This window comes from Moschus berezovskii, chromosome 17 (assembly GCF_049115385.1).
Source record: "Moschus berezovskii isolate FMDL1 chromosome 17, NW_MosBer_1.0, whole genome shotgun sequence".
Lineage (NCBI taxonomy): Eukaryota > Metazoa > Chordata > Mammalia > Artiodactyla > Moschidae > Moschus > Moschus berezovskii.
This window is the reverse complement of record NC_142476.1, coordinates 12,715,066-12,738,975: the sequence shown is the minus strand read 5'-3', so window position 1 is coordinate 12,738,975 and position 23,910 is coordinate 12,715,066. Positions and strand designations below refer to the sequence as shown.

Below are 23,910 nucleotides of genomic sequence, written 5' to 3'. Positions count from 1 at the left end.
TGGGATCTTAACTCCCAACCAGGGATCAAACACCCATTCCCTGCACTGGAAGGTGAGGTCATAGCCACTGGACCATCAGGGGAATCCCTACACCTCTCTTTTTACTTGGCTATGTGATGTCCTGGGGTCTCCCCAGGTGGCTCAGTGGTAAAGACTCCGCTTGCAATGCAGGAGACATGGGTTCAATCCTTGGGTCAGGAAGATCCTTTTGAGAAGGACATGGCAACTCACTCCAGTATTCTTGCCTGGAGAATTCCATGGACAGAGGTGGGCTACAGTCCATGGGGTCACAGAAAGTCAAACACAACTGAGTGACTAACCATGCACCTGATGTCTTATAGGTCTCTCTATATGATCCTGAGGTACATCATAATTTATTTGATCAGCCTTCTCCTCTACTGGTAGATGTGTGGGTTGTTTCCATCAAGAACCTGATACAAAGAATAAAAGCTTCATGAGTGACTTGGTGAAGTTCTAAAACTCTAGACTTTGATGACTCAAGCGGCAGAACTACTGGATTTAACCACAAACAACTGCATCCATCCCCCTCCAACCAGATTCCAGGATCCCATTTCCTGCTCTGTAACCTCTCCCAGGTTTTCCACACAATGCCATCGGAGTGCTTTCTGGAAATAAAAAAGTAACTTCTGCTTTAAAGACTACAATCCCGAATGCTAGCCGCAGACTGATTAAGCCTTCAGTTACGATCTGGTGAAGCAGAGATGTCGCCCTCCCACTGCGACAGATGGCGCTGGAAGGACCTTAGAGGCTGCCTACGCCCACCTCCTGTGTTTTACAGAAGTGGAAATCCGAGAGTAGAGACGTGACCTGTGTTCCTCCAACGGTCCTGGACCCCGGGGTTCCTGCTCCCAGACCATGTTCTTTCTGTTTCCTCCAGCATCCTTACTTGCCTTCAGTGGTTTGAAAAGTGACGGAGGCACTGCCTGTCACGGGAGACTCAGGTTTGACTAGGAAACACAGGACAAATGTCTTGGGAATCTGGGAAACAGGAGTGCCATCCCAAAGGCCAGGCTTCACAGTTGGGTTTAGGCTCTGACGCACAGCTCCATGCTGGGAGGCTCTGTGGCCTCCCTGAGTCTCAGCTGCTCCAGCTCCACACTTGGCATCAGACCACACAGGCCTTGCTGGAGTCGTTGTGAAGGCTGATGTAATCCTTATAAAACTCTGTTAGCTATGCAGAAGAAAGCCACAACTGTGTCTAGAGATGATGGGGTGCCAGTCACTCAGCCACACTCCTCCGCCCAACTTGGTTTATCAGATGCTGCTGTGCTTCAGCCAGTTCAACTATTACTGTCATCAGTTAACGAAGCATTCTGTCTTACCACCCCCTGGTCATCCTTAACTCAGTTGATTCAAAGGTGACTTAGTCTAGTCTCTCGTGTTTCAAAATAAGATCTTTACCACTTGGTTACTCCATTTGCCGAATGAGGGAAACAGGACTATGGTGAGGATTAAATAAGTTAACACATGCGGAGCAGGGTCTGACTCACAGAAAGTGGTCAGTAAGCACTAATACTAGTAGTGTAAGTAACTGCAAGTGGACGACAGTGTGTAAACACAGGCTCTCAGGTAAAGAAGCGACTTGCGTCCTCACTGCAGCACTCTCCAGTTTAGTGTTTCTCTGTTTCCGAGGGACACACTGATGATTTCTTGGGTGAAGTAACAAGGCTTCAAGCCTACAGAGCTACCGTCATGACCACAGGAAGAGAGCTGGTCCGTCCAGGCCGAGAGCTGGCAGTTTCCCATTCAAAATTTGCTTTCTGGGCTGTCTTGTTTGACATTACATCCTCAGCACCCAAGTACTCAGTCAATACTGGCTTATGAATGAATGAAAATATTTATGAATCTAGTCAAAGACAGAGAAACAGAGGATGGCCCCAAGGAAGGAAGTCTGGCTGATGTGGATTTTCCAGGAAAAAGGAGATCAAGTATAATTGCTTTACAATGTGTGATTAATTTTTGCTGTACAACGAAGCGTATCAGCTATAAGGATACATATATCCCCTCCCCTTTGGGCCTCCCTCCCACCTCTACGCCCACCAATCCCACTCCTCTAAGTCATCACAGAGCTCGGAGCTCCCTGTGCTATATAGCAGCTTCCCACTGTCTATTTTACACATGGTATGCATACATGTCAATCCCAGTCTCCCAGGTCTCCCCCAGGCCCCGTGTCCACAGGTCCCTTCTCCATGTCTGCGACTCTACTCCTGCCCTGCAAATAGGTTTATCTGTATCATTTTTCTAGATTCCTCATAGATGCGCTAGTATACATTTCTCTTTCTGACTTATTTCACTCTTTGTGACAGACTCCATGTTCACCCGCGGCTCTACAAATGACTATTTCGTTCTCTTCAGTGGTTGAGTAACATCCCATTGTAAATACGTGCCACATCTTCTTCATCCATTCATCTGTCTCTGGACAATTAGGTTGTCTCCATGTCCTCCTGGCTATTGCAAATGGTGCTGCAGTGAACGCTGGGGTACATATGCTCTTTTGAATTGTGCTTTCCTCAAGGCAGCAGATCAACTTTTAAAACAGAGAGGAGGAGGAACAGACATGTAGGAATAGTGTCACTGTTGCTTGAGGATAGATTCCAAGCCTGGAGATAAAACATAGAGGGCTAGCTGTGCAGCTGGACAAGCTGGCCCAAAGAATCTCTGGGTTCTGTTTCGGTTTTTAATGAAGTCAGATACCTCTAAAAGGCAGTGGAGAGCATTTCTTTTTGACCGCCATACTCTGCAGAGATTTCCAGTCGTTAAAAGGGATCATTCTAAAGGTATCACAAAGAGCACCCTATTACAGTGTCTGTCTCCCTGAAAGCGAATCCTTCTTCTTTGTACTCAGAGTGTTTCTCTGTTAATAACAGCCTCCTCCGATGACCCCAGGTTTCACAGCCTCCCTGGAAGTGAAAGCTGCTCTTTGTGCAGGCATTCTATCCCCGTTCCTACACACACTCCTCCCCAGCTGGGGTCACAGTTGGGCCACCGCTGCTAAACGCACCGCCACTGGGTCAAAGGACAAGTCAGAGCAACTGGCTGTGCTGCCTCCTCTTCCCCGTCATGTTTATTTAGGCTGACATCGCTGTCAGTAAAATTCAGTGAGCATTTACACCGCGCCCCACTAGGGTTCAGCCACACATGTGGCGTGGAGTTGGCTGGGCGTGGTTTCTGCCCACAAGTATCCTGCATCGGCTTGCAGACGGTTTTGGAGATTGGTGAAATGCTTTGGCATCTTCCTTCAACCTTGCAGGCTATGGTAGTTGTACTTTAGTCGCTCAGTTGTGTCTGACTCTTGTGACCCCATGGACTGATCGTAGCCCACCAACCCCTCTGTCCATCGGATTTCCGGGCTGTAAGTTTCTCTTAATTTGACTTGTCCCATTATGACTTGGCTGAAGGTGAACTTGAGTACATTCAACCAAACAGAAGTCTCTGTGAAACCAATTCCCCCACCAGCACGTTCCTTCTGTTCTTTATGTGCACTTACCTCTTTTATCACGTCGTGTTATATTTATTTATGAACATGTCAGCCTCCACAATCTGGGGAGGGATGAAAGGTGCCCAGGGAGTGGAGCCAGAAAGCTCGTGCTTGTTTTTGAAGCCAGACTCAGGTATGAATCAACCATGAAATCTTGCCCATGCAAGTTAATCTCTCTGACCCTCAGTCCCTATCTAGAGTTGAAAGATAATAATAACACCCATGTCACACCATGGATGTAAAGAATGAAGGTTTTTATCATATGAATGTGCTTTGTTAACTATTACCCATATGCTGATTTTATTATCCCCCCAAGTGATCTAGCAAAAGGCGTTGCCTTTGAGAAATACCTTATTAATATTCATTAAATTATTGAAAAATGACACCAACCACACTGTATTATTCTTGTCATTCACATTCTTTTTGTAGCCCACATCCTTAGCTAGGCCCACATTCTTAGCTAGGGCCATCCTTATCTGTAGTGCCCTCTATGTTTGGGGAGGGTATTTGTAGGAATCAAATAGGATCAAAGGGGCCTGCTTGCCAGTGAAGCTATCCTTTTGGATAGTAGGGTCCAAAGCACTGTTCCCCACCCACTTCTTCACATGTCCTGCTTCTATCTTAAAGGGCAGCAAGTACCAGAGAAGCTCTACTAGTTAAGACATGGTCTCTAAAGTCATGTTTAAGACCTTAAAACATGGTCTAAGGTCTCATGGTCACTGACAGTCCAGTGATTAAGACTCCATGCTTCCACTGCAGCGGGTGTGGGTTCCAGCCTTGATTAGGAAAGTAAGATCCCACATGCCACAAGGCCAAAATAAAAAAAAAAGGACTCTGGAGTAAGACAGTCCTGGATTCAAATCTTTACTAGCTGTGTGACGTGGGGTAATTTTCAAGTTTTTCTTAGCTTTCCATTTTGTGTGTGTGTGAAATGAAGATAACACAGGATTGGACAATGACTAAAATTAGATTATGCCAGCATTCCAATCCCAAATAAAGGCAATGTCAAAGAATGTTCAAACTACCGCACAATTGCACTCATCTCACACGCTAGCAAAGTAACACTCAAAACTCTCCAAGCTAGGCTTCAACAATACATGAACCAAGAATTTCCAGATGTTCAAGCTGGATTTAGAAAAGGCAGAGGAGCCAGAGATCAAATTGCCAACATCTGTTGCATCATAGAAAAAGCAAGAGAATTCCAGAAAAAACATCTATTTCTGCTTTATTGACTATGCTAAAGCCTTTGACTGTGTGGATCACCACAAATTGTGGACAATTCTTCAAGAGACGGGAATACCAGACCACCTTACCTGCCTCCTGAGAAATCTGTATGCAGGTCAAGAAGCAACAGTTAGAACCAAACATGGAACAATGGATTGGGTCAAAATTGGGAAAGGAGTAAGTCAGGGCTGTATATTGTCACCCTGCTTATTTAACATTTGCAGAGTGCATCATGCGAAGTGCTGGACTGGATGAAGCCCAAGCTGGAAACAAGATTGCTGGGAGAAATATCAATAACCTCGATATGCAGATGACACTACCCTTATGGCAGAAAGTGAAGAGGAACTAAACAGCCTCTTGATGAAGGTGAAAGAGGAGAGTGAAAAAGCTGGCTTAAAACTCAACATTCAAAAAACGAAGATCACGGCATCCAGTCCCATCACTTCATGGCTAATAGGTGGGGAAACAATGGAAACAGTGACAGACTTTATTTTCTTGGGCTCCAAAATCACTGCAGATGGTGGCTGCAGCCATGATATTAAAAGACACTTACTCCTTGGAAGAAAAGCTATGACCAACCTAGGCAGCATATTAAAAAGCAGACTTGACTTTGCTGACAAAGGTCTATCCAGTCAAAGATAGACGGTCTTTCCAGTAGTCATGTATGGATGTGAGAGTTGGACCATAAAGAAAGTCAAGCGCGGAAGCTCGGAAGAATTGATGCTTTTGAACTGTGTCGTGCTGGAAAAGACTCTTGAGAGTCCCATGGACTGCAAGGAGATCAAACCAGGCCATCCTTAAGGAAATCAGTCCTGAATATTCATTGGAAGGACTGATGCTGAAGCTGAAGCTCCAATACTTTGGCCTGAGGCAAAGAACCGACTCACTGGAAAAGACCCTGGTGCTGGGAAAGATTGAAGGCGGGAGGAGAAGGGGACAACAGAGGATGAGATGGTTGGATGGCATCACTGACTCAACGGACATGAATTTGAGTGAACTCTGGGAGTTGGTGATGGACAGGGAGGCCTGGCGTGTGGCAGTTCATGGGGTCGCAAAGAGTCAGCCACGACTGAGCAACAGAATTGAACTGAAAATTAGATAACGTTCTGAAAGGAGATATTGAGAGAAATGAAGAATCAAAGAAGCCCAACAAGCGTAAACGTTACTTGAGCAACTCCTAAGCCCCACGCGCGTCGGGGAGACAGACGCTGTCAGCGGCGGGAAAGACACGGCTGCGTGTAGGAGCCGGTGCCGGGTGTGTGTGGGGGGCGCCAGGGCAGCGGCCGCCCTACAGCCCCGTCGGGGGCTTCCTGACGACGATTCCTGAAAGACGGGCGGGTCGTGCGGCGTGAGCCGAGGCGCCGGAAGGAGCAGAGCGAGCCGGGACGCAGACGTCTGACAGGAGCCCGTTCTTCTCTGACAAGGTGGAGCCACGAGGGTTTGCGGACGCCAGCCTCGCGCGCTGGAGCTGACGCGCCGGGTCCTGACGCGCCGAGGCCGCGCCCCGCGAGGGAGGCCGCTGAAGCGGAGAGAGCGAGTCCTCGACCCGGTCCAGCCCCCGGTCCCCCCACTTGCGGTCTGTACCTTTGTGGTCGGCCAGCGACGGCACCCACCGCCAGGGTCACCTCGAGGACGCGACGGGACTCTGCTGGCGGCGAAGCGTGCGTCCCCGAACAAGTATTTCAGTAAACGTCAGCTCCCTGTGCCTCAGCACCGTGCCGCGGAAGCCCGAAAGCCCCAGCGAGGCCCGCGCCGCCGCGTCCGCCCTCCCGCGCCGGCGGGGCCGGGACGCGCACTCGCCAGGCCGCCGCGCGGCCGCGTCCACCGCGCATGCTCCGCGGGCCGCCGGGACCCGGCCGGGCGGGGCGGGCGCGCGAGGGCGCATGCGCAGACGGCGCCGCCGCGCGGTCCCAGTGCGGCAGCCGGAGAAAACCGCAGCGGCGGCGGCTGAGGCGGCGGGCGCGCGGGCGGCCGCGGGCGGAGCGCGGGCCGGGGCTGGCCGGGCGGGGCCCGAGCGGCGGGCTGACGGCGTCCGCGCGGCGGCGGAGGGCGGGCGCGACGAGGGGCGACTGCCGGCGCCGGCGCCGCGGGGACTTTGACGTTCTCGGCTCCGTCAGCGCCGGGCGGCGGCCGCCCGAGTCCCCCGGCCGCGTCCCCCGGGCGAGGCCGCGGGGCTCCGGCCGGCGGGGCGGCCCTCGGGCGGGCGGCGCGCGGAGGGCGGCGCGATGGCCGGACGGCCCCCGCGACGTGACCGCTGAGGACGCCCCCGCCGCGCCCGGGCCCGGCCGCGCCGAGACAAAGGGGAGGCGCCCGCACGCGCGTTCGCGGGAGGCTCGCGGGGCGGCCGGGCGCGCGGGGCCTGCCCGATGCTCTGAGCGGCCCGCGGCTCCGCGGCCGGCCGCGCCATGTGAAGGGTGGGCCGGCGCCCGGAGCGCGTGAGGATGGGGGATGCCGCGGACCCCCGCGACGGCAGGAGGACGTTCATTGTTCCGGCCATCAAGCCCTTCGACCACTACGACTTCTCCAGGGCCAAAATCGCCTGCAATCTGGCCTGGCTGGTGGCCAAGGCCTTCGGGACAGGTAGGCGGTGGCCGCCCCGTGCCTCCCTCCCCCGCAGCTGCGCGCGTCCCGGTTTTGTTTCCGTCCTCCGGTCCCCCCCGCTCCCCGCCCGGCCCGGCGCACAGGCTCGGGGACGCGACGGGCGAAGCGAGGAGGAGGAAGGGAGGGTCACGCCGGCTTGCTCTTCAGTCAAGAGCCGGGGTTTGGGCAGGTGGGATGCGCCGCATTTCTTTTATTGGGTCGCAGAAGTGGGCGTTTGTTGTTTTTTGTTTTTTTGTTCCCCCTCCAGTGGCCGATTTTGTCACGTTTTTACACGGGGTGGTTTTAATTTGTGATATTTTCCTCATTGGGCTGCATTCATTTCCCCCGCAGTCATAGCTGTGATTACAGCGCCGAGAAATCTGAGTTGGTTTCGTTATTATTGGAAGGAGGTGGCTGGCACACAGACTACATTGATTCTGACATTTGTAACCATGGCTGCGAGTCAGGCTCCGTGGGCTGTACGGTGGCCCCCGGCCGAGTGCAGGTTTTTAGTTTTTGTGGTCCTTCTTTAAGCCTGTGTCTTCCTGTACACGGTCCAGGCTCTGTTAGACCAGTTATTTAAACCCAGTATTTAGCTTTCTGACTGTCACGTAGTGTTTTCATTTCGTGTTCAGACACATTCCTTTTTCCAAACATTTTGGCTTCATAAATTAAGAGAAACAACAACTCCCTACTGTGGGAATTTTTAAAATTTTTTTTAATAGAGTTTTTGAGGGCATGTGCTGTTGACACAAACTGTATGTGCAGTGGAAGTCGGACACTCCCGCCTTCACCCAGTCTTTGCAAAATAACAGGAAAAGGCCTCCTGGGTAATTCCTTGGCTGGTGCTTTAGGAGCCCCTGTTGTGGAGCTCTGAAAGATTTAGCCCTTCACTCGGAGATTTTTCCGTGAAGGTGATTTCATCTGATAGCTCTGAGTCATTCTGTAAGATTTCTGTGCCCTAGTTAATAAATTTTGGATATGTAAAATATCTATTGAAAAGTTTCTTAGTATTTACAGACTTTTCTCCAGATGTTAAATACAGGTTTGTTTGTTTTTTGAGGGGAAGAGGATGGGTTATTTCCAGTTTTAGGGCCATGAGAATATGTGAGTAAATGGTTTAATTCATTCTTAACTGTGGAAAAGACTCTGATGCTGGGAAAGGTTGGGGGCGGGAGGAGAAGGGGACGACAGAGAATGAGATGGCTGGATGGCATCACCGACTCTGTGGACATGAGTTTGAGTGAACTCCGGGAGTTGGTGAAGGACAGGGAGGCCTGGCGTGCTGTGATTGATGGGGTCGCAAAGAGTCGGACACGACTGAGCGACTGAACTGAACTGAACTGTTCAAACATACACAGCTGAATACAAACACAGGTGACTAGCAGGACTGCATATTTAGTTAACTAGCAAATGACTCTCAGTGTTTAGAAAATTATTTGAATTACTTTTGAGGGAAACTTCACTTTACCGTGATTTGATGTTTATGACAGCTTTTGTTTTATTTGAATTCTCATGCTTTGTATTGAAGTAGGAAGATGTTAAGGGTTTTAAAACTGGCGTCAGGAGTAAATATAATAAAAAAGTTTACTTTGAAATAATTTAGATCTTAGAGATTTTGTTGAAACTGAATGTGTAGAGTAACACCTGGGAGCAAACACGAAGTGTTAGAATGTTTTTGTTTTCCGACACTACTGAAGCTAATAGCCATTTAGAGAAGAAATGGAAGCTATTTAAGTATTTAGAAAAGATGGAAAAAGGGAAATTTGTATTTCCACCTCTGTGGAAAAGCAGTGTGTACAAAGTGGAATGCAGAGGGGATAGCAAAAATATTTTCTTTCCTACTGAAACTGAAAAGAGTTTTGTAGTGCAGATGTCCATGTTGCCCTGGATTCATGAGGCTTCCTGACCAGAAAAAGGCCTGCTCTCTGGGAACGTGTCAGGCAGGTTTACTAGATCCTGGGCCTCTTGAGGAGCAGGCGTGGAACCTGCTTGGAGGAGAAGAGAAGAGGAAGAAGCAGAGCACCCGTGGAATGTGTTGTGTGTGGGAGGCATGTGAGATGCTGTGCGTTCTCTTGTACGCTCGGGGCCCATGGTAGCTCTGTGAGGTAGGTAGCCTGCTCCTCATCTAAAAATGAGAGGTCCCCAGTGCAGAGAGAGGTTAAACAGCTTCCCCTGGGTCACGCTTTGAGTAAGGGCAGACACGAGCTTTGACTTGAGTGTCTGACTCTGAAGGGTTGGGTGTGGGTGGAGCAGGCACACCTCTTCTGTGTCTGATGCTTCGAACGCTTTGCTCTGTTAGTCCCACAGCATCCCTCTAGAAAGACAGTGTTCTCATTTCACAGATGAGGGAACGAGCTCAGACCCGTTTGCTCAAGATTAAACATCTGCCGGGCCCTGCAGGGCTTTACTCCTTCCGCCACTTTGCAGGATAAGCCTGTTGTCTGCCAGGTGTGCAAAGTGTCCATATAGCACATGCTAAAAGTCTTATTTGCTTATTTATTCCCTTTAAATAATGGCAGATATTACTCTCAGATGAATGATGTTGGCACTTATATTGTTGGCAGCGATTGACATGGATAAAAGTCATATTCAAAATGGAATGAAAAACAAGCTTAAAAAAACCATAAGAAAGTCACTTAGTAAGGAGAAATTAGTGTATTATTAAGAAAGTTATGTATGTATATTTTGTATATTCTTATTCAACATTCTTTCAAAGTATAAATTTATATGGGGTGAGTAGAAAAAAGGTAAGGTTTCATTTCTTTGGATGTAAATTTTCTTCATTTGTTGCAGACACTATTTTATGGCAGGTGTTAGTAGACAGCATATTTCAGAGGTATTGCCTAGTGGTATTCAGTGAATCATTCAAAACACTAGCTCCCTTTTTAAGTTACGACTTATGAACATCCCTTCTTTAACGATGGCATGTAGGATTCTCAGGTGCTGATTTAGTCTTTTTCTGTGAAAAACTTTCTAACTTTTGACATATTAAATTAAAATTTAGAACTGTATATTGGAAAACTCATTTAAGATGATAGCTGGAAATCAATTGTGGGCATAGAATGAAGTTATTGAACTTTAAAAAATAAATAAAGCACTGGCATTGTAATACCTAGAAAGCAGATGGAGTATTTACTTAGAGATTAGAATTATATTCTTTTTCTTTACACTGAAAATGTTCCAGATAACCCAAATCTTAAAAGTTTGTTTTGTGGCAGGAGGCAGATACAATGTTGATCAAATGAAGAACAAGTTTGTTTAGGTGAATTTTAGTCAGTAAGCAGGTAAGATGCTCTAATTACTTTAAACAAATTGCAGAAGGGACAGTTGAACTGTGCTGTGTCTGGTGTATTTGAATAGCTTCACCCCTGGTGGCTCAGATGGCAAAGTGTCTGCCTACAATGCGGGAGACCTGGGTTCAATCCCTGGGTCGGGAAGATCTCCTGGAGAAGGAAATGGCAACCCACTCCAGTACTCTTGCCTGGAAAATCCCATGGACAGAGGAGCCTGGTAGGCTATAGTCCATGGGGTCGCAAAGCGTCGGGCACGACTGAGCGACTCCACTTTCTTTCACTTTCACCCATTTTTGCAGTGTATAACTTTGCTTTAAGTTTGCAAAGTTCTCACATTTGGAGTTCTTTTTTCTTGATCGTGTAACCTGGGCAATGGCAGTGAAAATGCCTCTTCTTTACCCTAACACTAGAGTCCTAACCACTGGACCGCCAGGGAATTGCTAGCGTTTGTTCTTCACACAGAACTTCAGACCCACTTCCTGGTGTCGCTTTATCATTTCAGCATTATCAACTGCCGTTCTCCCTTTCGTACCATGTAATGTGTGGCGTGAACTGCAGAATGTATCAGTTCAGTTCAGTTCAGTCGCTCAGTCGTGTCCGACTCTCCACGACCCCATCAATCACAGCACGCCAGGCCTCCCTGTCCATCACCAACTCCCGGAGTTCACTCAAACTCATGTCCACAGAGTCGGTGATGCCATCCAGCCATCTAATTCTTGGTCATCCCCTTCTCCTCCCGCCCCCAACCCTTCCCAGCATCAGAGTCTTTTCCAGTGAGTCAACTCGTCCATGAGGTGGCCAGAATGTATAGCAGAGCATAAAACCATCTGCTGCTGTGTGTGTGCTAAGTCACTTCAGGCGTGTCCAACTCTTTGCGACACCGTGGACTGTAGCCCACCAGGCTCCTCTGTCTATGGGATTCTCCAGGCAAGAATACTGGAATGGGTTGCCCTCTTCTGGACTCAGGGGTCAAACCTGTATCTCTTATGTCTCTTACACTGACAGCCAGGTTCTTTACCAATAATGCCACCTGGGAAGCCCATTTGCTATTATCAGTTCAGTCGCTCACTCGTGTCCAGCTCTTTGTGACCCCATGGACTGCAGCATGCCAGGCCTCACCAGCTCCCGGAGCTTGCCCAGTGTCCACTGAGTCGGTGATGCCATCCAGCCATCTCATCCTCTTTCGTCCCCTTCTCCTCCTGCCTTCAATCTTTCCCAGCATCAGGGTCTTTTCTAATGAGTCAGTTCTTTGCATCAGGTGGCCAAAGTATTGCAGCTTCAGCCTCAGTCCTTCCAATGAATATTCAAGACTGGTTTCCTTTAGGATGGACTGGTTGGATCTCCTTGCAGTCCAAGGAACTCTCAAGAGTCTTCTCTAACTCCACAGTTCAAACGCATCAATTCTTCTGCACTCAGCTTTCTTTATGGTCCAACTCTCACATCCATACATGACTACTGGAAAAATCATAGCTTTGACTAGATGGATCTTTGTTGGCAAAGTAATGTCTCTGCTTTTTAATATACTATTTATCTGCTATTTTTATTTAATATGCTTTTTTATCTGATACTATAAATACTCCTTATTATGTTTCTTTGTGTATCCCAATACATTTTGTCAAAATCCTGCATGAGACCCGACTCTCATGCGTGTGTGAAGTTGTGATCTCAGTGGCCAGCACTGTGGTGAAGGGAGCCTGGAGCAGAGAGGCCGGTTTGGGAAGTTCTCGCAGGTGTCCGGGCGTGAGGCTGGGAGAGCTGAGGTGGCAGCGTGGAGCGCTGGTGGTGTTTATTGAGTTCTTCCTGTGGGTCGTCTCTTTCTGTGTTCCATCTTGTTTTGGCCCTCATAACAGCCTGGAGAGGTGGAAGCTGTGCGGGGTCACTCATGAGGAAATGAGGCCCCGGGGTTCAGGGCCTCACCCCACACCACCCAGTGGACAGCCGTGTGTTCTGTGCCTGTTTTCAGCTGCCCTCTTTACCACTGTCCTGTGTGGGTAGGAGTCGGATTAATGGAAAAGAGGCAAAGACAGAAAAAACACTGCCGAGACCTAGTCCCTGGTGTTTCCAAAGGGCTGAATTTGGAATGCCTGGGGAGGGGGCGAGGTAACCTGAGGTTGTAAGGAGAACGGGGTTACTTGAGCTTTGCTGTTGGTGACTGGAAGGGTGAGTCAGCTGCCGTTGGCTGAGCGGGGAGCGGCCAGTGGGAAGGGGAAGTCAGCTTTGTTCTGGGGGACCTTGAGCTTAACGTGTTGGCCAAATCCGTTATCTGAGAAATCCAATAAGGCAGGCAGCTGTAAATGTGGGTATGGAGGAGGGTTGACCAGGCGAGGCTACAAAATAGCAATTTGGGAATCTTCTGTGTATGAAGTGTCATTGAACTGGGAAGGAGATGACACAGAGAGGGAGGAGCAGATTTGAGACAGAGTCTGGGGTAGCGAACACTGAGTAGTTTCGGGAGGAGGCTGAGAAAGAGAAGCCGGAATTAGAGCAATCTGAGTTAGGAGTAGAGTTAGGAAAGTGTAAAAACACTGAGGCCCTGGAAGGGGAAAGTTTCCAGTGGGTGGTCTTCTTAGCTGGGTCAGAGGCTGCAGGTGTGAAAACCGGGCCTGTCTTCTGAGAGCTTGTACTCTAGTACAGAGGTACGGTCAGTGTGTAACCATAGCAGAGTTCAGGAAAAATCCTGCAGCTGCGTAACTGGCCAGTGTCCTGGGGAAGGGGAGGAGCTGGGGGCACCGTGGAGGGCTCTGGCATTCTCAGCGGTCTGTGGTGGGGACCGGGGAGGGAGGCGGGCCGAGTGGAGAGTAGGCATAGCAGGCAGAGCCCACGGTTTGTGTGCAGGCAGGGAGCCCAGAGCCAGGTGTGTCAGCACAGCAGCAGAGACCTGAGCGTTGCAGGAGGCCTCTGTGCTGAGTGCAGGAGATCCAGCTTGAAAGGTAAGTTGGGAGTGCTTGAGGGGCCACGTTAAGGAATTCGGTGTTTATTTAGTAGATAAGTAAATTATCCTAGGCAGATTAGATTTTTTTAGAAAGCTACTATAATTTATTGAACACATACTTTGTGTCAGGTATAGTTTTGAGCATTTTATATGCATTATTTTTTTAATTCTGAGAACAACCCTATTAAGTAGATACTGTGTTTGTTTCTTCGTTTACAACTGTGAGGCAGGGGTCTCCACTGCAGCATGGCTCGCTGGATCCTTCTTTGGTGTGGGCAGCAGCCTGTGCGTCATAGGATTTTAGCAGCGCCCACTCCCTGCTCACTCCTTCAAACCACTTTCTAGCTCTAAAATGGGGAGTACGAGCAATTTTTAAGTACTTTAGGCTCTTGAAGTAAAATATATCTGAAAAGACATTTGTCCTCAGCAAAGGAAAGTTTCAAAGTAGATGGTTTCATTTTTTCTGCTGGCATTTTACTGCTTCTTTCAAGATTCTCTTTCGGCTACTTCTTGTTTTCCATTCTCTCTCTCTTTTTTTTTAATAACATTCAAATTACAAGATTGCTGACTTGTAGATTTTTCTCTGATTGGTGCATTTTGTAGAATTTTGTATTGTAACAGATTCTGAAACAACAGAAGTATCCTTTTTTTTTTTTAAGCTATCTCCACTTTTTTTGGGGGGGGTTTAGAGGGCTTGACAGTAAGTCCTTGAAATTTTACTTTTGACACCTCGTATTTTTTGAATAGGTGAGACAGGCATAGATTCACGAGTCCAGAGGTACAAGAAGGCAGATTTAGTGGGAAGTGGGCTGGACACAGAGAAGGAAAGATGATATTGTGGGGAGTGTTAAGAGTGATTTTTTTTTTTTTTTTAACTTAGGAATGGCCTCTGCTCCAGGGTCCTCTCACGTCCCACACAGGCCAGGGCTCTTCCCAGCATCACAGAAAGTGCTCCGCTCTTCTCTTCCTGCCTTCTTTTCTCTGTAAACAGACAAAGCCGCTCAGTGGTAGAAGATCTCAGATACATACATCAACAATAAACTTCTGTGTACTCTTTACCCAACCTCCACAGTCAGCAGCTCATGGCCAACCTTGATTTATCTGTCCCCTTGGCCGTTATTTGGAGCAAATCCCTGGCATCCAGTCATTTCATCAATAAATGTACGAGTGTCTCCAGAAGTCAGGGGCTCCCTTTCTTTTTTTATTGGTGTTAGTTGCTTGGCAGTGTTGTGTTAGCTCCTGCCGTGGAAACCCCTCTGTCCGCCGAGTTGCGCTCCCGCGCTCACAGCAGGTCTCGGCGGTTACCTGTCTTCTGCGCAGTATCAATAGTGTGTACGTGTCCGTCCCAGTCTCCCAGTTCACCCCTCCCCTCCCCTCCCGTCCGCAGTGTCCCTGCGTTTGTCTCTGTCTGCGTCGCTGTTTCTCTTTGCACCGTTTTCTAGACCCCACATGTGTGCTCCAGTTCAGTCTGTCCTCTTTCTGGCTTCCTTCACTGTGTGACGGTCTCTAGGTCCATGCGTGTCTCTTCACAGACAGTCTCTTTTCTTTCTGTGGCTAAGTAACACTCCCTGGGATGTGTGTGCCACATCCTCTGAACACATCCCTGTGTCAGCGGACGTCCTGGCTGCTTCCCCGCCTTGGCCGTTTTGAGTAGCGCAGCCAGTGCTGGGTGTGTGTTCCCTCTGTTACGGGGCTCCCTGCCGTCAGCATGCCTCTCTGCCTCCCCGCTCGTGTGCTCAGTTCCTTTGTCTTCCAGGTCATTTGTTCCAGTCAGTATCGAATTAGGGCCATCTTTGCAATTTGTTCTCTCTCTCTCTCCCCCCTTTTTTTTTTTTTTTTTTGGCCCTCTGTATTTCTTATACACTGACAGCTAAATTTAGAGAATTAGATGGATTCATGTTTGATTTTTTGTGTGTGCATACTTCATAGATTTGTGTACTTCCACCAGGAGGCACTTAATGTCTAGTTATTTCTCTTTCTGTCATGACTTCATTTGTTACTTGGAATATTCTTCCCTGAATTAAGTGTCTGGGTACCCTGGGGGGCAGATTTCCTCGATGAACCCTAGCCTCCTGGTGCACTGCCAGGCACCCACCCCAAAGGTCCTGGAGCAGAAAAGCTCACAAACCAGGTCAGAGTGCTGTGTCACATGGTTTGCTCCATCAGGTTGCAGTGAGAAGCTAGGGAAAGGTGGGGCAGGCTGACACGTGTAGGGCAGAGCGGACCCCCTGCTCCCCATCCTGAGCTTTGTCCATTGCTTTCTGCTATAGCAGCCTCACCTACCGGTGGTGTGGTCACCCCGTCAGAGCTGAGGTTGGAACACGGAGGCCCACAGTGACACAGGCCACACACTCGCTCCATCAGGAATGCAAGGGACAGCATGCTTGCCACAGCTTCCCCATGCATCAGGCATGTCGGGAAGCCTGACGCATCAGTGTGGGCCTCGTGCTTCTAGGGCAGGGGATGCGCAGGCCAGAGTGAGTATCTCCAGCGGGCGGCTCACTTAAGCATGCAGACTGAAGTGTTCATGTATTTGCAGTGTTCATTGCCTGTTGTTTGTTTAGTCCCATGCATTTTTAATGTATCATAAATATTTATGGAATTCCAGCTGAGCTATTTAAAATCCTACAAGGTGATGCTGTTAAAGTACTGCACTGAGTTGTCAGCAAGTTTGGAAAACTCATCAGTGGCCACAGGACTGGAGAAGGTCAGTTTTCATTTCAGTCCCAAAGAAGGGCAATGCTAAAGAATGCTCATACGATGGCACAGTTGCACGCGTTTCACTCCTTTCATGCTACCACACTCAAAATCCTTCAAGCTAGGCTTCAGCAGTACCTGAGCCAAGAACTTCGAAATGTACTAACTGGATTTAGAAAAGGCAGAGGAACCAGAAATCAAATTGGCAACATCCGTTGGATCATGGAGAAAGCAAGGGAGTTCCAGAAAAACATCTGCTTCATTGAAAATTCTTAAAGAGATGGGGATACCAGACCACCTTACCTGCCTCCTGAGAAACCTGTATGTGGATCAAGAAGCAACAGTTAGAACCAGACATGGAACAACTGACTGGTTCCAAATTGGGAAAGGAGTACATCAAGGCTGTATATTGTCACCCTGCTTATTTAACTTATATGCAGAGTACATCATGCAAAATGCCAGGCTGGATGAATCATGAGCTGAAATCAAGATTTCTGGGAGAAATATCAAAAACGTCCGATATGCAGATGATACTACCTTAATGGCAGAAAGCGAAGAGGAACTAAAGACCCTCTTGATGAGGGTGAAGGGGAGAGTGAGAAAGCTGGCTTAGAACTTAACATTTAAAAAACTAAGATCATGGCATCTGGTCCCGTCACTCCATGGCAAATAGCAGAGGAAAAAGTGGAAACAGTGACAGACTTTATTTTCCTGGAGTTCAGAATCACTGTGGATGGTGACTGAAGCTATGAAATTAAAAGACAGTTGCTCCTTGGAAGGGAAGCTATGACAAACCTAGACAGCATATTAAAAAGCAGAGACATCACTTTGCTGACCAAGATCCGTATACTTCAAAGCTATAATTTTTGCAGTAGTCATGTACAGCTGTGAGAGTTGGACCATAAAGAAGGCTGAGCACCAAACAATTGATACTTTTGAACTGTGGTGTTGGAGAAGACTCTTGAGAGTCCCTTAGACAGCAAGGAGATCAAACCAGTCAATCCTAAAGGAAATCAGTCCTGAATATTCATTGGAAGGACTGATGCTAAAGCTTAAGCAGCAATACTTTGGCCACCTGATGCGAAGAGCTGACTCATTGGAACAGACCCTCATGCTGGCAGAAAGTGAAGACAGAAGAGGGCGGCAGAGGGACGGGATGGCTGGATGGCATCGCTGACTCGGTGGGCATGAATTGAGCAAACTCTGAGAGGTAGTGAAGGACGGGGAGGCCTGGCGTGCTGTCGTCCACGGGGTTGGAAAGCGTCGGACACGACAGAGCGACTGAACAGCAGTGTTGCCTTTCTGTGTTTAATGTACATATGCTGCTGACCACGCACCTTTACACCGTACATTCCTTGAGTTCTGTCTATGGCTAGCAGACGTTTTATTTCCTAGTAGTTACCTATACTTCAAATATCTTTAACGTTTTCACATCTATTTTACAAACATATGCACTTTTTTAGTAGAACTGAATAGTCTTTAAAGTAAAAGTACATTTTCTAAGGTACAGGAAAGGCAGGATAACTGCTCTGTTCTTTCCCTTTACTGAGGGGAAATTGGACCAAAGTGATGGGTCACTGGCCCCCGAGAATCTGGAAGGGAGAGAAGAGCAGGGAGAAAGAGCACTTTGAGCGGTGGCGGCCGTGGTGTCAGAGGCTGTTCTTGGGGGTCAGAGGAAGGCGCTGAGTCCGTGAAGAAGCTGACATCCTGAAAGCCCGGAGGCTTGGTGTGGGGTGTGACTCGGTTAGGTTTGCCCATGGGAATAAGCAGCTTCTGGCTACAGTAGAGGATGGTTTGGAGCAGGGCAAGAGTGAACACTGCAGAGACAAATGTAGGAGAGACCTGATGCTGAGTGCTGAACAATTGGCGTTTTCGAAATGTGATGCTGGAGTTGGGATGAAAAGCCCTGAGGCCGGGACTCGGAGGCTGTGGGGACTGTGAGAAGGGAGGGCTTTGGGTCCTGTGTGGCAATGGGTTTGGGCTGGGGCCTGAGGGGCGGGGGGCGGCAGCGATGACTCCCAGGCCCCAGGCTTGTGCCCTGGGGTGGTGCTGTGGGTCTCTGATGTAAGGAACACTGGGAGAAGATTGATTTGGAGTGTTTTGAGGTTTCATGGCTTTTCTCAGCATAATTTCAAATGTCTAAAAGTAGTGCGAGGAGCTCCCGATTACCCTTCACCCAGAGCTATCAGCTGGTTGACCTTTTGTCCCGTTTGTTCTATGATTCCCTTTCCCTGGCACAAGTACATGTGTGTGTACATATATAATATTTTGTTTGAGAATAAATTAGAGACACTGTATCCTCTACCCCTAAATGCTTCAGGCTGCCTCCTAAGATGAATGGTAGGTCTCAGATAATCTGGAAATTTTAAGAATCAGGAAATTTAGCTCGACGTTGTGTCATCTAATCCCACGTTGTGTCATCTAATCCCACGTTCAACTCTGCCATTGTCTCAGTATCCTTTGCTGCTACTTTCCTCTCTTCCCAGAGCCACCCGGGATCGTGCGCCGCGTTCAACTGACTTGTCCCTGTCGGCTCTGTAACCCGTCCTTGTCTTCAGGATGCTGGCGTGGTGAAGCCTGCGCACCCCAGCGTGCGGGGCTGGGCGTCAGGTCCCTGCCTGTGCCCCCGGCACAGGAGGCTGGTCCCCACAGGGCCGCCTCCACCCCTGGTCCTCTGCCCGCCGTGGTGGGGTCTGGCTGCTGGCAGTGTCCCAGCAGGAGCCCCCAGGCAGTAAGAAGAACCAGTGCACAGACCGCCACCCGGACAGGAGGCGATGGAGACCCGGGAGCTGCGACGCTTCCCTGCACCCCTCCCATCTTTGGCTTTCTTCCCTCTTGTCCTCTGGTGTCTCCTCTCCTTCCCTCCCGCCCCCCAGCCCTTCTCTCGTCCTTGTGTCTCATGGCAGGCGCACCTGGGTGCCCCCTGCCTGGCGCCCGCCCTGCCTTCCTAGAGGTCTGGGCCAGGACACCCAGGAAGCACCCGAGGGGAACCACCAGGCAGCTGGGCAGCCCCGCCCTCTGGTCCCCCACCCTCTGTCCTCCCAGGATCGGACGGCTGACCCCCTCTTTCACACACAGTGAGGCTGGGGGCAGGGGAGACGTGGGAAGTCCCAGCTCTCAGCACCCCCAGAATGTCTGAGCCTGCAGTGTCCATTTGTTTCCTTTATTAAAATGTGTTTTTAGCTTAGAAAAACAGTAGGCCACTTATTTTACAGAAGGTCCCTCGATTTGGATCTGTCAGACATGTCTTCATGATAGAGTCAAGTTACGCAGTTCGGGCAGGATGACCACAGAAGGGGTGCTGTGTTTCCAGTGGGTCGTGTCAGAGGCACACGGTGCGCGCTCAGTGGGTGAGGTGGACTTTAATCTCTCTAAGAAAAGCAGTCTATTTAGTCTGACCATGCTGGGTCTCTGTTGCTGCCTGGGAGCGCTCTAGCCGCAGTGCTTCTCTTGTGGAGCTCGGGCTCTTGCTGTGCGGGCCTCAGGAACTGTAGCTCGCGGGCTCAGGGTTGTGTCTCGAGGGCCCTGGAGCGCGCGGGCTCAGGGTTGTGTCTCGAGGGCCCTGGAGCGCGCAGGCTCAGGGTTGTGTCTCGAGGGCCCTGGAGCGCGCGGGCTCAGGGTTGTGTCTCGAGGGCCCTGGAGCGCGCGGGCTCAGGGTTGTGTCTCGAGGGCCCTGGAGCGCGCGGGCTCAGGGTTGTGTCTCGAGGGCCCTGGAGCGTGCGGGCTTCAGGGGTTGTGGTGCAGGGCTTAGTTGTTCCCCCTCGGCGTGTGAAATCTTCCCAGACCGGGGATCGAAGCCTGTGTCCCCTGCATTGGCAGGTGGGGTCTTATCCAGTGTGCCACCAGGCAAGTCCAGGCTTTGATCTCTTGCTTTCGGTGGTGTCTGCTACTTTTCTCCATTATGAAATTATTTTCCATTTTTAATTAAGAAGCAATTTGCAGGGAGAGAATTTGAAACATCCTGTTTATCAAACTTTGGCCCACCGACTTAGCACCCACAATGATCCTTGCTTGAGTCAGTTATTACCCCGTTTACTTTATCCCATTTTTAGTTGATATTCTGGTACAAGGAAGAGTTTTCCCTTCTTTTTCTTTCACACACTTATTCATTTATTTGCTTCCATCAGGATGGACGTTTTTGTCTGTTCAGGTGGGTTGTAATCCTTTGTTGTCATTATTATTTGATGTCCAGGCTGTCTCCGGTTTGGCCGATCGGAACCTCCTCCCCGTGGAGTCCTGCGAGCTGACACGGTCCCCTCACTTGTTGGCTCTGATGCTACCTGGCATGCGCACGCACACCCACATCCTTAGCTGAGCGTGCACTTCGCTGTTCCAGCTCGGGAGGAAGCAGCCACTTCTGGAGGAGTCCTGGTTGCTTTCGTGGGAGGGTTTTAGAGACCAGGTTGGAGGTGCACTCTTGCTGCTGCTGGGGTTCAGCAGACGTGACCTGCAGCTTGGGCACTCTGTCGCCGTCACAGGTGCATGTCACTCGCTGTGTGCTCACACTGACACTTCCCATCCAAGGCCAGCTCCACGGAGCTCGCCCTCACCTTCCCCTCGCCGTGTGCGATACCGCCCCTATTGCCCAGGAACCTGGCTCTGGTCTTGGGGTTGAGGTTTCCCTGTGTCCTGGAGGCTGGTGAGGATCTGCAGCTCGGAAGAGGCCCTGTGTCTCTCAGGGCAGTGGGAGGGGTGGGGTGGGAACTTCACACCTGGGGTGCAGTGTGGAGGGACGGGGAGCCCCTGCCCATGCTGTGCTCCAGGCACCCTTCTGGGTACTGATGCTGAGGATGGGGAAAGGCCCGCTCTCATGGAGTCCGCGGTGAGGGGGGAACAGCAGACCCGGATATCATGGGACAGCAGTCATGAAAACAGGGTGACTGATGGGACGGGGGTTTGGGGCCCCCGCGGGAGGAGGATGAGGGCCGACTGGGTGGCTTGGAGCCCAGAGACTCAGTGTCTGTGGTGCGCCACCCGGCCGGGAGGGGCACAAGTTGAGGTCCAGAGCCCGGGAGGTGGACACGTGACACATGTGGGCAGCGGAGGGTGGCCTGAACTAGGGGAGGGGATGACTGCACTCAGGGGCCCCCATCAAGTAAGACAGGACTTCAGAGTGCCAGCCTTCCCCACTCTGCTGTGCTGCCTCCTGCTGCTGGTGAAGTAGGCTAACTGAAAACCAGTCAGGTTTTGAGAGGGAATGCCGCTGCAGAAGTCAGGTGGCCTAGAGGGAATTCTCAGGGCTTTTAAAGCAGATACGAGGAGTAAATGGGGATTGCTAATGCAGAATCTGGGCCTTGAGGAGAAATTTGAAATCTGTGCATATCTTTAGAACAAGGCCAATGACTAAAATTTTACAAAGCAACATTTTCAACCATCAGATGTCCACTGCATGCTCCGGGTGCATCAGGCACTGAGCTGCTGGGGTGTGAGTCGCAGGCATAAGAGACCTGGGCCTGGGTGAGTCCCTCCTTGTCAATGGTGGGTTTAACAACTATTCATCATTTTGATAGGCAGACTCTTTGTAATTTAGTCTTTGATTACTGGTACTAGGATTTATTTTTTAATATTACTGACCATTTTTGTGTCTTTTGCTTAATTTAGAGTTCAGGGTCTAGGGTTTACTTTCACTTGGAGTTTTTGATACAAATTCTTAGTAATTGTCTTAGACACAATTTTTAGATTTGGAAATTAAGACTGCATTCCCCTGGCTGAGAAGTGACATTTCTGAAATACATTCCCCTCATACCCTGCAACCAGTCACTGTTTAAGGAAATTTGAATTATTTGCTGGTGTATGGACGCACCTATTACTAGTACTAACTCAGCTTTATAGAACTATAAAGGGCTTTGAACAAGATTGTTTCTGTACTCTCTGCCTGTGCCCAAGCCTTTCAGGTGATTGTGAATTTCAGAGCTTTGCTCTAGCCAGGATTTATTTATAATAACATGAGCATGGTAGGTTCTTGCTTAAGTCCTGGTACACAAGAAAAACTTGTCTCTTCCCCTTTGCAATTCTCAGAGTGGAGTTTCAGTTTTCTGAAGTATTAATTTCTTATCTTCTTGTACTCTGGAGGTGAGGGGGAGGGTGAAACTTCTTATCTTTGATTTTGCCTATTTATTTTCTAATGTGCGGTTTCAGTTCGTTTGTCTTAAAACGTGATACAACTCCAAACTTTTTTTAAGGAATGACAGTTTTATACTGTTTGCAAAATGATGGACGTTTTTGAATGACGTTGATGTCTTTTCAGCATATGCAGTTCTTGAAGTCTTGTTCTTAAAAGTGACCTACTTTACAATAGTCAGTATGCAGTTTTGTGTTCTTTAGGGATGGAATAATCTGTTTTTGTCATATTCTTAAAACATTCTGAGACTCACTGTGCTCCTTTCCCCTTTCCTTGCATTGAAATCTTTTTGAAACTTACACTTTCATAACTTAGACTTATGGGTACATCATAGCACAAGGAAAATAGCCCCTAAGCTGTCCTCTTCCACCTTCCAGTTTGGTGATCCTGGCAGACTATCATTATTTCTGAATCTGTTTAGCTACATGGTTTAGAGTTAAGACTCTGTATTTGTCAGCTGTCTACCTTTGGTACAATACCTTTCTTGAGTCCTTATATATAAAATAGGGACAAGAGGATTGTTCGTATTGAAAGACAGAATGCATGTTTAGGACAGTGCTTGCACATCAAAGGCCTTTTTGAGCATTAGCAGAGTCCTAGTACTTATCTGTGTATTGTCTGATTTGATAGTTTGACCAAGTTGTAATGAAGCTCGTGGGTGGGGAAGGATGTTAATGTAGTGTATGAACGTGAATTGGATGTGCAGGGGTGGAAAAGTTTGTAAACCGATGGCGAGCAGTCAGTTTGCACAGCTGGTGTTTAGGTACCAAGTTACCTGCATTAGTCACTTTTCATTGTTGTAGGAAAAAAATCTATCATGTATACATTTTATAATAATCTTAAAGTCAAATGATTTCACTTTTAAATTTGTTCTACTGGTAGCTTCCGTTTAGTTCCTGGGATAACAATTTAAATGAACACTGACCCTGCATTCTGTACTTTATGACGAAGCTTACCATCACCCTGTGGAGTCTGCCAGGTTTAAGGCTGGCTCATAGTTGGTTAATGCTGCTCTGAAGGAAGGAAAGAGTTTTCAATTATTAAATGAGGATGATATTTTTAGATGCCTCCAAAATCCCAGATTGGTCCATGTACTCTTGATCTCTTTCCACAGTCCAGTATCCCCAGTTGCCCCTCCGATGTTTCCACTTGGGTATTTTTGCTGTTGTTCCAAACTCAGCGCGTCTGGGCTAAGGTCACGGGCCTGCTTCTGGAGTGGGTGCTTCCTCTGGTTCCCTTCCTCTGTCAGTGATGCGCCTCTTTGCTTGATCACCCCTGGCTGCCATCTGACCCCTCTCTCTGCTTTGTGCCTGGGCCCTCAGGGTTTGTCCCTTCTCTTCCTGTTGGCATCGCTGCCCTGCCTCCTTCCTACGTCATTTCCTAGTCTCTGCAGCCTTCTGTCTCTGATTTTTATCACCGTCGGTATTGAATATTAGATCAGCTGTCCCAGACATCAGTCATAATGGGTCACTTTCCTCCTCTAAAACTGTCGGCAGTTCCTTGTTCAGTTCAGTCGCTCAGTCGTGTCTGACTCTTTGCGACCCCGTGGACTGCAGCACGC

At 49.0% G+C, this 23,910-nt stretch overlaps 2 protein-coding genes across 2 annotated transcripts in view; one reads left to right on the top strand and one right to left on the bottom strand.

Annotated features, from left to right (window-relative positions):
• DDX59 (DEAD-box helicase 59) overlaps positions 1-6,436 on the bottom strand; it is a 73,445-nt gene extending 67,009 nt beyond the window's left edge. The window contains exon 1 of the mRNA XM_055418952.2: positions 6,308-6,436. The gene's annotated coding sequence lies outside the window, so the exon portion shown is untranslated. The remainder of the gene's footprint in view (positions 1-6,307) is intronic.
• Positions 6,437-6,781: 345 nt separating this feature from the next.
• Positions 6,782-23,910, top strand: part of CAMSAP2 (calmodulin regulated spectrin associated protein family member 2) — a 94,755-nt gene continuing 77,626 nt past the window's right edge. Inside the window, exon 1 of the mRNA XM_055418947.2 lies at positions 6,782-7,303. Coding sequence (XP_055274922.2) covers positions 7,165-7,303 — 139 coding nt within the window. The 5' untranslated portion in view covers positions 6,782-7,164. The remainder of the gene's footprint in view (positions 7,304-23,910) is intronic.